A 16548-nucleotide genomic window follows, 5' to 3' on the forward strand; every position below is an offset into this window, starting at 1 on the left:
TGGTACCTTCGATGAAAACCAAAAAGTTTGGTAAAACTAATGAGCAACTCTGAATAATGTGTGGATATTATTTCCGTTTATTTCTATAGTCTCAAGGAAATGTTGAAAATCTTTCCGACAAACTCATAAAAGTACCTAAATCTACATGGATCTACGAGACCACATTAAAAACATGTTAGACCTATATCCAATATATTCCCAGTGGAAATTATACTCAATTCTAAATAGTCTTTTCGTATAGACGAACCACATAAATATTGTTATTTTTTTCTTTTTCTTTTGTAATCACATCTAAACCGGGGTTATGAGCCAGCAAGCAGTAACATTATTACATGATATAACATAATTTCGTCTCAGTTTCATATTTATGCTGTGTGTGTATATACCACAAGTAAATATGAACTGAAAAATTGTAATGGAAATGTTGAAAATTTAATTTGGTTTCCCTTTTGTTCCAATCAATTCGCCTGATTTGTAACTTAAGCTCAGCCATACACTTTAATGCAAGCGACATATATTTTTCCGGTATCCGATTTCATATTGCCAACAGAAAAATTGAATTTTTATTTTGATTCGATTTTATTGAACTGAATTTATATTTTCCACACTGTGTGTCGAAGTATGTGCGACCGGTAAAAGTTATAATAGAAATTGAGAAATTGTGGTGTCACCGTGAGCTTTACGAGACTTAACTTTCTTTGATGTTAGAAAATTTCTGGGTAGAGGAAAAAATTCTTTACAACTTTTCCAATCAAATCAAATCTGTTATTCGAATTGTTAGCAGAGTATTACATTTATCCAAAGATCAAAGGTTACGACGTTTATGATTTCTTGATTTCCGTACCGTTCTCAACTTTTCTTTCTTACAATACGAACCAAAATTCAAGATTAATAAATCACATAACACTCCGAATCGATTGATTCTTTCTATAATTAAACTCCAAGCTGAATAGCTTGATTCAATTTCCATCATTTGTCTTTATAAATATTGGTATTTGTTTACAGAGAAAAGAAAATAGAAAATTGTAATTTACCATTTTCTTCCAGAAATTGAACACAACATTTTTCATCCGTTTTTCCCATGAAACAAAATCATAAAACAGCATTTTTCAGAAAAAAGTGACAGTTCAGGGCAGATTACGTCTATTTTCTTCCCTGTCAAACAAGAGGGGAGAAAATGTGCATTTTCTTCCCCGAACTGTCATCAGACAAAGCGTCAAGAAAATGACATTTTCTCATGGCCTTTTGAGTGGAGAAAATAGGGTTAACCACACCATATGATAAATAAATTGCCGTACGTCTCGGATGATTTTACTTTTGACCATTCCATTGCTGTTACAAAGTAATTGTGACTGAAAATAGAATTCAGGAAGCGGGGATAGTTTGTGAGAGACACTGGTAGACAGCATATATATAAAAAAATCAATATCAAATACGAAGCCCTGGGGGGCATACCTCGGCGCCGACAACCGACAACTAATTATCTGCGTCACAACAACAACAAGCCCAACAAAAATCTTGTTGTTTTTCTTATTATATGCTGAAACAAATCAAATTTGAATTTGTTCTCGTGCTCAATGACGCAAATATTTTTTTTTTATTCATTTCAAACGAAATATACTTAAATTAATACACCAGAACCTAAGGTACGGAGCTTGGTTAATAACATTTCAAATTCTGTAATAGAATTTTAATTTATATCAAATCACGTATAGAGCATACCTTCTGTGTAATTAATATAAATACGAATATAAAAAAAAACACCTAACATGAAAATGTACATTTGTGTAGATATGAAGGACGTCTGTTGGAAATATTTTGAAAGAAAAAAAATTATTTTGATTTCTCAGAATACGGGCGATACAATAGTAGCATTATACCGCTTGCGTATTACATTGGCCTAATAATAGATTTACCTCAATAAATACGGATTTCATTTTCATTTGTTGTTTACTATACTTTATCGTTTTCTTATATACCGAAACAATAATAACGAAAAAAAAACTATCGTCGATCCGTTGAACAATATTATAGTCAAAGGTTCAATGTGTTGTTTTCATACGATTTTTTTTTTCTTCTCTCTTCATTCGTACGTGTGTCTATTGAATGAATTCTGATATATACGTTGTTGCTTGCACGTAGTATACCATTTTATGTAGGTGATGTGTTTTTTTCTAAACATTTTTTAATAACTAATACGAAACCGGATATAATTAAAAAATCTCATAAACAAATTCCAAAATGTTAGTCTTCGCAACGAAAAGACATATTATGCATAAATATCTCAACATAAACACTCACAAAAAAAAAAATCGTTTATTTCGCAATGCCGCATTGACCTTATATATCGACATAGCCATTCCCTTGTAGGTTAATGGTGTGATGGATTAGCATTTTAACATAATCATAAAATTAGCGCCACCGTTTAGCTACTAACAAATGAACGCTAACATCGTTTAACATTTTGATTCCTTTATTGCTATAAATGAATGGTACACTTAGAGTCACGTTATATATTCTAACTAATTACGAGTTTTGCATCTGTATTTCTGAGTTCACGTTGCTTGCGTTTACCGGTTGACAATGCTAACGTGTGTTGTTATATTTTGAAAAACAATGTTGCTAAGTGCATGGTAAATAATGGATTTGCAAATGCAAACAATTTTTTAACTCTCTTTGCTTCACATTTTCTACAATTTGTTTTCACTCTTTTTATTTGTTTGCGTTTAATCATTTATTTAGAGAAGAAAAAAAAAATGAGTTTACCTTATGTAGACCAGATAATTTCCCATGTCTCATCAGTTTTATATCAATCGATTTGAAAGTTTTCGTTACATTGAGTCCACACAAAACTTTGGTCGAATTGTTGTAAAATTACTATCATTTCGAGAACACAAATCGATTCCAAAAGTAAAAATAACATCATACAATGCACTGCCACACGCGCCCGCATCGAAGAATTTCTTCGGTACCGATTCGTAGTTATTTGATAGAATCAGTGAAATTTCTTGTGAGCTCTACATCCACGAAATGTTCACTCGTATTGGATGGTAATATTCGAGGTTGTTTCATTTGGGTCGACCATTATATTTAATGGAGTTACCGTTATATTTTCCCGATATTGGTAGATATTGGTCAAAATTGAGAGAAATAACGGTGAAGTGTTCAAAAATATTTGTTAAGGTCAGGTTGAGGCTTTATACATCGAAATGTAAAGTGCCTTAACCTGGCCTTAAAGGAAAAATGCCATCGGAAAACCCAGAAATTTTGTTGTTCCAATATATTTTTCCTTAACATCCCTGTACACTACATCGATGTAAATGCAACTCTGGATAAAGCATTTTGTTTTTGTTGGTGAAAATCGATCCATATCTTGTCTTCGAGTTTTCTTTTCTACAGTTTCAAAGAGTCGTTTAACTATTCATGAATCCTCAGATCGTAGTCTGAATTAAACGAAGATAGTGAATTCGAGATTTACTTCAAACATGCCCTAACAATAAGTTTTCACGACATACCATCACACAACAACGTATTATACAACGTCGTTATAGTTAGACGCTCCCATTGTGAAACGATGTTGAAGTTAAGTTAAAAGGAAAATATAAGTTTTAGTATGACATGGATCTATAATGTAGTTGTTTATCCCGAGATACGTCTATTGAAAGGAATTTAACAATTTAAACGAAAGTGTAGAAGTTTTCTTGAAGAGAATTATAGTTCAAGCTGTTATAAGTTGAGAAACTATGCTACCGAAAGGAACAGCAAAAGTGCATATCTTTTTTACCACGAACAAAAAAAAACCGACACCAACAACGCCCATTATAATAATTTTTTTTTTGTAAATAAGAACATTTTAACGATGTAAAGAAGAAAAAAAAATTCAACAACAACAACAGCCAACAATCCACTCACAAAACGCATATTAAAACTTTGTTTATTCGTTTATAAAATTCAATGAATTAGACTTGTTCTGAATAATGTCAAGGACGATTATTAAACTACTTTCTATTTGGAAGTTATTCAATAAATTGTTTATAATGTTATGCGGACTCGTATGTGTGAGATAATCGATGATAAAACATTTTTTTAAATTCTTTTTTTGTTTTAAATTTTTATTTCTTTTTATTTCTTAAAAGGAAAAAGAGATTAAATTTATATGTATTTGGAGTCTCAGGTGTGCTGGCTGGCTGCACTGCAGCACGTCATCCACCCGTTCAATTTACATTTTTCATGGTTTCGTTCTATATATAACATATTTCTATATGTGTACAGCATATGTAACCGATAAATATAAGTATATTGTCTTATCACATGTGGTGTCAAGGTACCTCTCCACTACCTATATAGACATTAAAACAATATTTAACATAAAGAACAATAAATGTGATGCTGAGACATTCACGAGATTTATTTTCCTTTACCAATGCGTAGCTATAAATGGAATATAGAAGAGAGATTAAATTTTCGTTCAAATAATCGAAGAAGTGAAGACTTAAAAAAAAAAGCCAACCGAATAACCAGTTACCAGATTGTACGTATATACATACGAATTATAATTGTCTTTTTTTGTGTAAAAGAATATATCGAGAATAACATAAAAATACGAGACCATTAAATTCATCATGGTCTCAAGGTTTATAATTTTTACCTTTTTTCTTTGATATTTTATTTTTACCACAGTCTCAATTTATATTTTGTTTCTTTACTAAGCATAAACTTAATTTTTTTTTTCTTCTTCTTCTCCTTCTTGTGCTTGGATTATATAAAATAATAAGAAAAGAAAAAAAAACCGACCAAAGGTATCAAACAGGTTCGTTTTAGAGATGTTGGCTTTTTAAACTAGAATTAATGCGATATTGATAAATGAATGTAATGTGTGTGCTGGTCGAATAGAAATGGTTGATGGGTCGTTTTCATATTTCTTTTTAATGTTAAATCCATTTTGTATTCCTTCCTACAAATTAAAATGAACTCTCTCGAATATTATCGAACGTAAATTGATGTTCTATTGCTTGTAAATCTGGGATGAAATTAACGTTCATCATAACACCGAATATTCAACAATAAATGTCACACCCTTATCTGGATCATCCCTGACATCAAAAGCATGATGGGTGGAAGGTATATAGAAAATATATTTGGTTAACTACACACAAAAAAGCACCTTCATTTTGAAGGGCAATCCCTGGATAATACTGATTTCTTCTTGATTTTGTTTATCTTCGGTATCGTCAGCTATATTGACAACGATGACAATAATACAAGATTTGAGCGATATACATCGTCTTGTATATTTAAATGAACGGTTTAAACAAACGAAGTAATAGATTTTGCATCAAACACTAGGCGATACTTAAAACAAAATAAGTAACAGATCTAACTGTTAAGAAACACGTCACTAGATGATCAGATCACTTTCCTAATAAAATGGGAATAGAATTTTATGTGGTTGGGATTAAAGAAATTGCGATTTTGTCTAATAGGTCGACATAAAACTTGGACATTATAGGCACCTTTCCACAAATTTTTCGTGAAAAAATAAGATTTATAGCCTTACGTCGTATAGCTCTTAGAGGGTTGCAGCCTCGGTTGTAGCCTACAACTTGTAGGTACTTCAAAGTGACTCCGGAGAGAAAAAAGACTTACTTTAAGAAACTAACAAATTGTTCAGAGGTCATGAGCAATTGAATTAGTGAAGACTTTGCAACGGTTAAATCAAAATCACAATCGTTGGCATACTAAGTGCATCTCACAATGCCTAATAGACACAGAATACCTCTAACATGTACTCAAGCATCGGTGGAATCTCCCTTCTTTTTTTTTACAAATATCTCAAGTTGCACTTACGTACTCATGAAAGTAGTGTGACGTTTGTAAGCAAGTCGTTACAAATTGCCAGAATTGCCAAACGTTACTCAAACTAATCAGCGTTAAATGGTACAAATGAAAAGCGGTTTGCGTGCTGGCAATAAATGATATTTCAACTTTTAAATGTAAATAAATAGAAATTTGAATAAAAAATGGGGTTCTGTATTGACTAGCAAAATCCAATGCATTTATATCGTGTATTAATAACTTACATGTTTTGATTGATGCCATTTTTCTCTCTCTCTCTCTGTTAATAATTTAATTATTATTTCGTTTAATGTTAATTAAAATCCATTTCAACATAAAAATAGCCATCCATCATGGACTTATTAATATATTCAAAATTGGTGTTGCAATAAAGTTTGCGATTTTATTTTTCATTTTATTAAATTTTGTTTTCAATGTAACCGATTTTTTTTTTGTTCATTAGGCGGTTTTGTCTATCAACCATTGAAATGTTTAACCGAGTTTCAAGACGTAGCACTTTTCTATAAAATTTAGAAATTTATTGTTATAATTTTAACCGCAATGTTTATTACAATCGATTCTTTTCCATTATTTTTTTCTCTGGTTTTTTACTTCAACTCGTTTCATGCAAAACAAAATTTAAATCACAATGGCATGTGTGGGGTACTCGTGACTTTATTTCTATCGTTTTAACTATATTTCTATTTACGTCAGATATACGCCAATAATCGATTATTATTTTTAGTGTATCGATTACGGTTATATCGTATTTATATGCATTTATGCTTAGGTTCTCAATCTCCATTTCAACATTTTTTTTTTTTTGCAACAAAATACATCGGCGAATCACCTTTTGCAAATTATTTCACATGTCAGCACACCAACGTTAAAAATAAATCGTCGTCTTCGAGGAGGGAACACGTGAAACGTTCTACATGTGAGAAGCTTTATACGTATACCATTTGGCCCATTGTAAACGCAAATAACTTTGTTTTTGTGAAAATACATGTAAAAAAATTTCTATTTTTGAATGCATCACAATATTTTCCATTTTAATTGTAATCTCTATTCAAATCAAATTATAGAATTTTCTATTTCGAAAATAGAATTCCAGCTATGGCAAAAATATCCACATAGTGAATCCATCGAGATGTAATTTAATTGAATCAAATTTCATCTGTTATCGATAACGACGACAAAAACAATGATAAGCCATGGGTTAATATGGTCCTTTATATAGTAAAATGCATGTCAAGGAAATTGAAGTACAAGATTTGAAATTAACAGATTAAAAATACTTTAATCGATGGAAGTAATAGACCCGATAATAATACTGTTCATAAGCTTGCCGTCTGTAACAGGTTACTCTGCATATTTGAATCAGTCTTGCAGCGGGGTCGGATTTATTGTAATAGGATTTTCGGTGCTGTGGGAAAAGCCAAGTGATCCTAGAACACCATTTAACCTCTATTTACCCATACGCTAGTCCCGGCACTGTGGTCTCCAAATCTCCCTTGGTCGTCTTTATACATTTTGCATAATAATTCTTTTTGCATTAGAAACCTCTGTGGTTGGATGGTCAAAGGGATCTTTCGTCAATTGAATTCTTAGAGATAATTTTTTTCACCATTCATGACTAATTTGAATAGGAAAATTTCTATGGCTTGAGAACTGTCGTCAGAGTGGAGTGTACAATATACAATGTAGGTAAAATGTAAGGAGTTTTCTCTGCTTTTTCTTGGAAAGACATTCCGTTCTTCTTCTTTATTTTTAAACAAAACAAAATGGGTTGACGAATATAATGTATCTACTGTTGTCTGTGGTATTTATAGTATAACAATGAAATTCCACGTCGTCATTTTTTTGTTGTATAAATGAGTTCAATTTTTCGTGATAGTTCGTTGACCATGACGCATGATCGTACTCATCTATTCTGAATATTGACATAGTAAATTATTGGCAAATATTAACTTTTTGTTTGATTTTCATATCTCGGCTTTTATATTTTGGACATCGCTGATGTTTTTACTCTTTTTTTTGATTTTATTGCAAAATCAACAAATCATAATGATCAATTAGAGAACAGTAAATTAGAAAGGTTGGTGGTTTCTTTTCTTTTAAATGGAGATAAGGCAAATATGTACCAGTCAAATAGAACTCAATTTTTTGTCGTCGTTTTTGTATTTTAACGGAAATGATTGGGTAAATTTTCGCTCTTGCTATTTATTGATTTCTCTTCTATTTATCTTGCTATCAAATGAATTAAGAAAAAATCCCGAAACATCGGGAAATTTAATTGATAAGACGGTCTTCTTGCCGTGTACGGTTTTTCAAGTTGGGTTTTTCAAAATGATTCAGACATATTTTCCAAGAACAATTTTACGGTGGAAAATGATACCCAAAAAAGTTTCAAGGGGACGATAATGATGTAAAACGAAAAAGTGTCTGAAGTCATTTTTTTCCGAGAAATTTTCCTTTAGTAATTTTAACTCAATTTTAGTTTGAATATTTGAACAGATTGGAGATTAATGTGGAAAGTTTGAAAGCCCCAGATTTCTTTCTATCAAAAATTGATTAGGATTTGCCATTAACTATGACTTTATACAACTTTAAGTTCAACAATTTTAATGAATTGAACAGGAGGTCGTATTATCTCGTTAAGACTTTAGTCTATGCTAGTCGCTTGAAAACAGACAGATTTTAATCCGGATTTAAATGGATCATTGGGTAGATCCTTCCATAACTCTACTAAACTGATTTCCGTTGAACAATATCCATCAATCTCATCAATAAAAGACGCACACACTAATCTCTAATCGATCGATCGATAACAATTACACTCTCTGACGAAAGACTGGCGCGATTATTTTAAATTAGTGAATGAAACTCGCCAAACAGGAAATCACTTTCCTAATTTCACAATTTGATAACACCGTTCGGATGACGCATAATATTTTTAGTAAATCAGAAATGAACTCGAATTGTTACCGAACTCGATTTAAACTCAATCGATTTGTTCTTATCTGTCGATTGTTATGTACCCGGTTACACATTATATATATCCATCGCGTAGTAACGTGTCTGCGTTTACACAGAGCTCGTGTACAGTGTATATACATGTTTGAGCTTCTAAAATAGCGAACAGGAAATAACCTGAACTTTTATCGTATATAAACCATGCAGCCATCGTCATATAATAGGAATATCAGATAATACAAATTAACATTTTCCGTCTAAACGTTGATAACGCAATTAAAATTAAAATAAAAGAAAAATGGCACACACAGAAGACGAAAAAAAAAACTATGTAAAACCGCTTCCACTGAAACAATTGTGCTACAGCCGAATTCTTTTCGCTTTTCAAATTTTATAAAATTATCTTTACAATTAAAATTGTGTTGCGTTGGTGTTTGCAAACGTTTCTTTTGTATAAAATGGTAACTTTTTTTCACTTTCCACTATATGTACGTTAAACGTTCTTTCCAACTGTTGCATTAATCATAAATGTATCGAATTAAACATTCATAGAATATATAGACGCAAATGGGTACTCTATATACGTTTGTTTGCACCATTTACCTGTTTTTAATTGATTTTTATTCAATTTAATACGAACGAGTAAACTTATCTGCAATTTTGATGTTTCAAATGAATTACTAAATGAATGCGGGTGTGCACACTGTACGTACACGTACGTACACCAATCAAATCAGATTACCCATTTAGAGACCGTTCATTAAGTTCGCGCAATAAGGCAAAATCATCACCTGTCATGCAGAAGTAATGTGTCACCCGAGTGCCGGCCTCTTACACCCCCTGAATTTTAAATTCGATATAAAAGGTTAATTAGTGAGCGAAAAAAACATTCTGTTCGCGAGTTGTGAATCAATCAAACGCTTTTCACGTAACCGTTAATATCGTAAAAGTGTTCTATCAAGCTTGATACTGTCAAGAACACCGCTCTTTCTGCATAAATGAATCGATGTGTTGCTAGGTGAAGCAAAGTTGAAGAATTTTTTTTTGTACAAATTCTAAATGGTTGATGCATGATTACGATTACGCCGAAACTCCGAACTGTAATTTTACGAAAATGAAAAGGAATGACAAGCCTGGTGGGGTAAACCGACATTTTTCAGACCATTTTTTAATTAGAATATTTTCGCGTTTGTTTACTCTGAGTAGGAATTACACAGTTTACAGTCACATGGTTTCCTTCATTCTTCTTCCAAAAAAAATAAATTAATTAGATGCCATCAGCATCGCTTATAGCAGCGGCAATATATAAATACGATAAGAATTTGTCATTTGCATCACATGCAATTTACGCTGCATTGTGCAATCTATGCAGTCATCTGTACCTATAACTATTCTAACGAAATTATATCATTTGATGATGCTCATAGTTAAGTGACTGGTGATTCATACCATTTTTTTTTCTTTTTCTAATTACTGTAATAGAGCAACGAAAAAAAAACGAAAAGGCATCAAATCACATAACACAAACAACAACGTCGCAAATTATAATGATGTTGTTATAATGTTGTGTGTTATATTTTTCAAATAAACCGATTTTCCGAACCGCCATCTATATACACTTGCATCTATATAGTAGATATAGATGTGTGTAAAAATGTAATGTAATGACGTGTGTGCACGACTGTGTTTTTCATTTCAGTACCCATATCACTCTTCTAACACCTCTTTACATTTTCTATTTGATTATTAAATAATTGAGTTTGTTTATCTGTTCGGTTGGATGTCAGTCAGTGCTAATCAAACAGATCAACCAGTAGGTTGTCGTGTATAGTGGAATACAGTCGGTTCGATGCTGAGCGTTGCCGCTTTGGAATAATATTAATTTTTGAAAGAAGACAATTTTCTCTGTTTATATTTGATTTGATGTGCAAAAAAGTGCACAACTAGCGGAAGTTGTAAAAGTTTAGTGTTGTTTTTTGTTCTGTTTGAGAGAAAAATGTTCGTTGTAAACGTTGACAATAACGAGGTATGTGTCACATTCCGTGTAAATATAAAATGGATTAGTTATAATGTGATGGATCTTTATCACTGTGGTGCGATAATGAATTTATATAATCCCCGAGCTAATATGGTAAATTTAGTAGGAATAATATTGTTCTGCATCTTCAGTTTCTTATCAGGACTTCGGCACTGCAAGCCGCATTGAGGTTGTTTCTTTGTTAATGACAATTATCTGCAATTATCTCCGACATAAACTCTAATTTACGTGAATTACACCAACAAAAAAAAAAATATTTTTTACGAGAAATGTGAACCGTTTTGCTAGCCTAACACCTCTAATGTTCACAAACTTTGACCTTTTCCATGATAAATTTGATAAATATCTATCGATTGGCAAAACAACGAAACAATTCATATAAATTGAATGTCAATAAAGTAACATTCAGTCAACCATAAAGCTGTATGCCGATATTCCCCATAAACTATTGATGCTACGGAATAATTGTATGTGCAACCGTAACCTGTCACATATGGCTATACATCTATTATCGATAATGACGACAAAAGTAATGACATGCTCTGGCTAATATGGTCCTTCATATAGTAAAATCGATGTTAAAAAAATTGAAGTACAAGATTTGAAACCAACAGATTAAAAGTACTTTGATTGATGGAAGTAATAGACCCGATAATAATATTGGTCATTTGCTTATCGTCTGTAACAGGTTAATAAATTGTCGTTTATACGAATGATTTAGTGATTTTTATTAATGGTACAAACGTGTCTGACTCACCGCGTTGAAACTAATAAAAATAATTTCAAGTGAGAGCTACTGATGATCCAGAGAACATTTGTTTAAACTAGTGAAGTGAAAGATTGTGTAACAAACACTAGTTGATGATCTAAACAATTGAAGTAGTAGATTTAATAACTTTTATGATACACTTGCCTTGTGTTATTTGCTAGATGATCTTTGTAAATATTCGTTGACCCGTTTAGTCAACCATTTTTAGCCGTTCATTACAAAGGAATTTTTCACTTTGAAGAAAATTTAGGAAATTTAGTTCCATATAGTCACGTGAACAATAATTTGTTATTGATACTGGATGTGTACGATCTCAGTCAGACTAATCGACGCCTTTCTTATATTATTATTGTTTACTTGTAGCGACAATAAAAAACCAATAAAACCTTATTTACCACCGTCTACAAATACTGGAAATTGTTATTCTGTTTTTGATTATGTTTTTTTTAAACGCAAGAGATAAAGACAATTTTTAATTGGTTAATCCACTTCTTCTTTTAAATTACATTTCAAAATTATAGCTTTTCCATGAATTGATTTCACCATCTAACTCTTTTTACGAACGAACAAAAAAAACAATATTTACTTAACCCCAATACGCAAAGTCAATGCCAAGACCAAGACCGTATCAATCCAAGAAAATGAGCGAATTAAATAGAAATGTGAAATAAATAAAAGTGTAGCAGATAACACAATGTGCTCTTAACCGCCAACCGATAACTTCGCTTACGGAGAACATCTGCAATCGGCACATTATATTCGACGATAAATAAACAAAAAACAAACGAATAAAAAAACAGCTCGAACTGATAGCGAAAAAAAGCGTTATAACCAGTAATTACATATATGTGTTGTGTAGTCTGTGTACCACCTATAAGCAAATTATTTGAATTGCCATCAGTCTCTATATATAATGTTAAGCTACTAGTAACATTACAACATTTTACGAAATCATTTGCATTTTGTTAATTTTCTTTTTATCCTTTTCCGTTACAGAGTGGGACCCTAGATTCATCCCATTCGAGGCAATCCTCAGACATGGAAAATTTTCAAGTTGACGATGGTTTTCATTCCGATGGTGGATCGGTCACACCACCACCTAGTCCCGGTTCCAGCAGTTCCAGTAGTACGACTTGCAGTAGCTCCAGCAGCTCAATATCATCAACATCCGATCATGGTTCACTGGAAAGTGTCGACACCGGCACCCAAAGACTGGCCGTTTTGTCGTTCGAACAGTGTCGTAAGCTAAGTGAAGTTATGAGTGAAACAGTATCAATACACGGACGTGGTAATTTTCCCACTCTGGAAGTGAAGCTCAAAGATTTGGTGACGTTAGTTAGAAAGAAATTAGAATTAGATGTTGCATCGGGCGGCGCTGGAATGACTGTGAAAGATATTCGATTGAATGGCGGCTTAGCTAGTCACGTATTAGGCAGTGAGCCACAATCGTACAACGACTTAGATTTAATATTTGGTGTTGAGTTCAGCACAAGCCGACATTACGATCGAGTCAAATCAGCCGTGTTGAGCACATTATTTGATCTATTGCCAGAAGGCGTGTCTCGGCGACGTATCACTCAATGTTCCTTAAAAGAGGCTTACGTAGGCAAAATGGTTAAAGTAAACAATAACAATGATGGAGATCGATGGAGTCTGATTTCACTTGGTAACTCGCCCGGCCACAAAAATGTTGAACTCAAATTTGTTGACACAATGCGACGTCAATTCGAATTCAGTGTTGACTCATTTCAAATCGTCTTGGACACCCTGTTTTTATTCTACGACTGCGCCGCTCTACCGATCACCGAAAACTTTTATCCAACCGTCGTTGGAGAATCGGTCTATGGCGATTTCCAGGAAGCATTATATCACTTAGAAAAGAAATTGATCTCAACCAGGCAACCCGAAGAGATTCGTGGCGGTGGACTGTTAAAATATTGTAATTTATTGGTACGAAACTATCGACCGGTAGACCATGACCGAATCAAGTCATTGGAACGATATATGTGCTCAAGATTTTTCATCGATTTCCCGGATATATCAACGCAAACAGTCAAATTGGAAGCCTATTTAAGGAATCACTTTTGGGGCGCCGACGAAGAACACTTACAATATCAGTACCTGATGCATTTACATGATGTCGTTGAGACTTCAACAGTCTGTTTGATGGGACACGAACGTCGTTCATCATTATTGCTCATTCAAACGCTAGCCATGCAAGTTTACTATCGCGAACAACAAAAGCAACAACAGTTCCAGCAACATCAGCAACACCAACACCACCTTCAACAACAACATCAGTTACAACAGCAACAACAACAACAACAGCAGCAGCAACAACACCAACAGCAGCCACAGCAGTTACAACAAACTCAGCCAATCTCAATACAACAACAGCCTGGTCTACTTTATGCCAATGGTAAGCTTTTTCAAGAATTTTTTTAATCTTTTCTTAAGTTTGAGGTTCGTTTACAAATGATAAACCATTTAAGTGAGAAACTACCCGGAGAAACGTGTGGGAGAAGAGTTTTTAGTCGAAATTAATGTTTGGAAGATCTCAGCTTAGACTCGTTTTAGTTTAGATTTACGTTTCGCAAACGTTATTTTAATCTGACTTGTGTTCAAGTTCAACTTACCTAGCCAGGATTTTTAATCAGTTTTTCAGGTTCAGGTTGAAAAGAAACCTGAAACGGAGCTGAACAATTTTAGTTTTTCAGATTCAGTTCTGACCTGTTCTAAGCCTTACGCTTTATTCTTTGAAGCAAATTTTTATGACAAAACGACAAACATTAAGAAATTTCGTGTTACGAGGGATACGTGGAAGAGTGAAACGTATTTAATTTTTGACGTCATGTTTGAACGACCCAAACGAACAAGTACAATGGTTTCGACTCAATTTATTAAAAACTTTTTTTCCATCCATTTCTTCCAGGTATTTACTATGCACCTGTGATTCCAGCCACATACTGTACGTGTAATTCAACGTGGCTATCGACATGATCATCATTATCACCGTTACCAACCCTCCCTTCCTCTGACGAATCGTCGGAAATTTTATTTAATTTTTCTAGTTGATAGTTCAACCAACCAATAGAAAATGATTTTGTTTTTGAATCGAAACGAAAGGAAAAAAAATCTTAAAAAGTTATTTGTTGTTGTAAAAGTTTAAAAAAATCTTTTTTTTTTAAGACAAAAAAACATAATGTGAATTTATAATGTAGTACTTATGTTAGGGATGAAATATTCGAAAGTTAATTTAAATGAAAAGTTTAAATAAAAAAAATAAAAAATTATTAAAATATGAAAAATATAATGGAAGTGATACAAATTAAAAAAAAATGTCTAAGTAATTTTTGAGGAACAAAAATTGTTATAGAATTACAAAAATACAAAAAAAAAACATCAAAATGGAAAATTAATTTAAAAGAGCAAAAAAAAATGTGAAAAATAATTTATTCGTTATCGGATGCCTAACCAAATGTCGTTTCTAAACAAAAAACAAAAAAAAAAATATTTGGCAATAAAAAGAGTAAAATGAATGTTAAACTCTCCGTTTTTTCTTTTTCCTTTTTTTTAAATGTTTACAACCTTAACTTATATTTAAATGATTCTTGAAATTTCCGCAATTTGTATGTGTTTAAATAAAGTTTAAATATTCTAAGTTAATTAAATGAAAAGAAATTATTTTTAATAATTAAAGAAAAATATGAAGTGATTTAGTTTAACGAGATAAAAAAACAACAAGAAATTAAGTGAAAAAAAACATAATTTTAGATAATACGTAACTACTATTACTAAAAAAAACAAAACAACAAAAAAAAACATAAAAAAACAAAAGCATAGCACTCTCAAGCAGTGACACAAAATTTGTTTGTATCAAATAGAGGACGGGGAATTGTTAAAGTTGACGTGTTTGGCATGAAAAATAAAATCAGACAGTCAAAATTCTCTTGTGTATTTTCACTATGAAAAAGAAATGTCAACTTTAGTCATTCTACTCCACCAATTTATGTAAATTTTTTGTGCCACTGCTTGACACTGCTATGAAACAACTTGTGAAGCCATTTTGTTAAGAGAGAAAAAAGAAGAAGAGAGGCAATCTAATGATTTTCTGTTTTTTTTTTATAATTTTAAACATTAAAAAAAATTCTCCAACTTTGAGATTTAAATGAATGTATTTTTGGTGCAAAATAAAAATGAATTGAAAAACCGTGTATAATGAGAAATGATTAAATTGCATTTTTTCCGACCCCCTTTTCCCCCCTGTAAAAATTTAGATTTTCATACAATTTTAATGATGTCAACTCTCTTGTTGGAGTGTGCACACACCGTACAATATGATAATTAATTGTCTTAAAGTATTTTAAAGCTTAAGTCTAATTACGGAAAAAAATATTAAAACAAACAAAAAAAATCAACAAAAAAAACAACAACAACAAAATGTATAAGAAACTGAAACATTTTTTTTAAGTAAACAAAACATCAAAATTAAAAGAGAAATCAATTCATCTAATTGTGTAATATTTCAATGTTTTTCGATCCAATAAAATTATTATCTATAAAAAAACAAAACAAAAAAAATAATTATCGTATGAATATATACAAAAATGGTAAAAATTCAATCGAATCCAGCTTTATAATTTTGCTTTCTTTCTTTTCTAAGGACTTATTGTACAAAATACAAAAAATAAAAAAAACTATGTACTACAAAAATACAAAAAATAAAATTTCGTCTTTTATTTCGTATAAACACGCGGCAACCACAGACAACTTACGGCGGGGGGATACTGAAGAGTGCAGACTGGAATCCTGAAATTACATTTACATCGAAATGGCAAAAGAATTGTCATTCATAATGATACAATCTACTCCTTCATTCGCCTGGCATCCAAAACTAAATATTTTACTTCACTTGATTCAACACACACCG

General features: G+C 32.0%; 1 protein-coding gene across 4 annotated transcripts in view; it reads left to right on the forward strand.

The window, feature by feature from the left end:
* The window catches only part of LOC119079400 (terminal nucleotidyltransferase 5C), a 43660-nt gene extending 27355 nt beyond the window's left edge, over positions 1-16305 (forward strand). For 3 of the 4 annotated variants that reach the window (XM_037187283.1, XM_037187285.1, XM_037187286.1), the window contains exons 3-4: positions 12615-14037; positions 14551-16305. In XM_037187283.1, coding sequence (XP_037043178.1) covers positions 12615-14037; positions 14551-14618 — 1491 coding nt within the window. In that variant the 3' untranslated portion in view covers positions 14619-16305. Of the gene's footprint in view, positions 1-10605; positions 10838-12614; positions 14038-14550 lie in introns of those variants that run through there. The other variant, XM_037187287.1, reaches the window with a different exon arrangement.
* The last annotated feature ends 243 nt before the right edge of the window (positions 16306-16548 follow it).

This window comes from Bradysia coprophila, unplaced genomic scaffold (genome assembly GCF_014529535.1).
Source record: "Bradysia coprophila strain Holo2 unplaced genomic scaffold, BU_Bcop_v1 contig_324, whole genome shotgun sequence".
NCBI lineage: Eukaryota > Metazoa > Arthropoda > Insecta > Diptera > Sciaridae > Bradysia > Bradysia coprophila.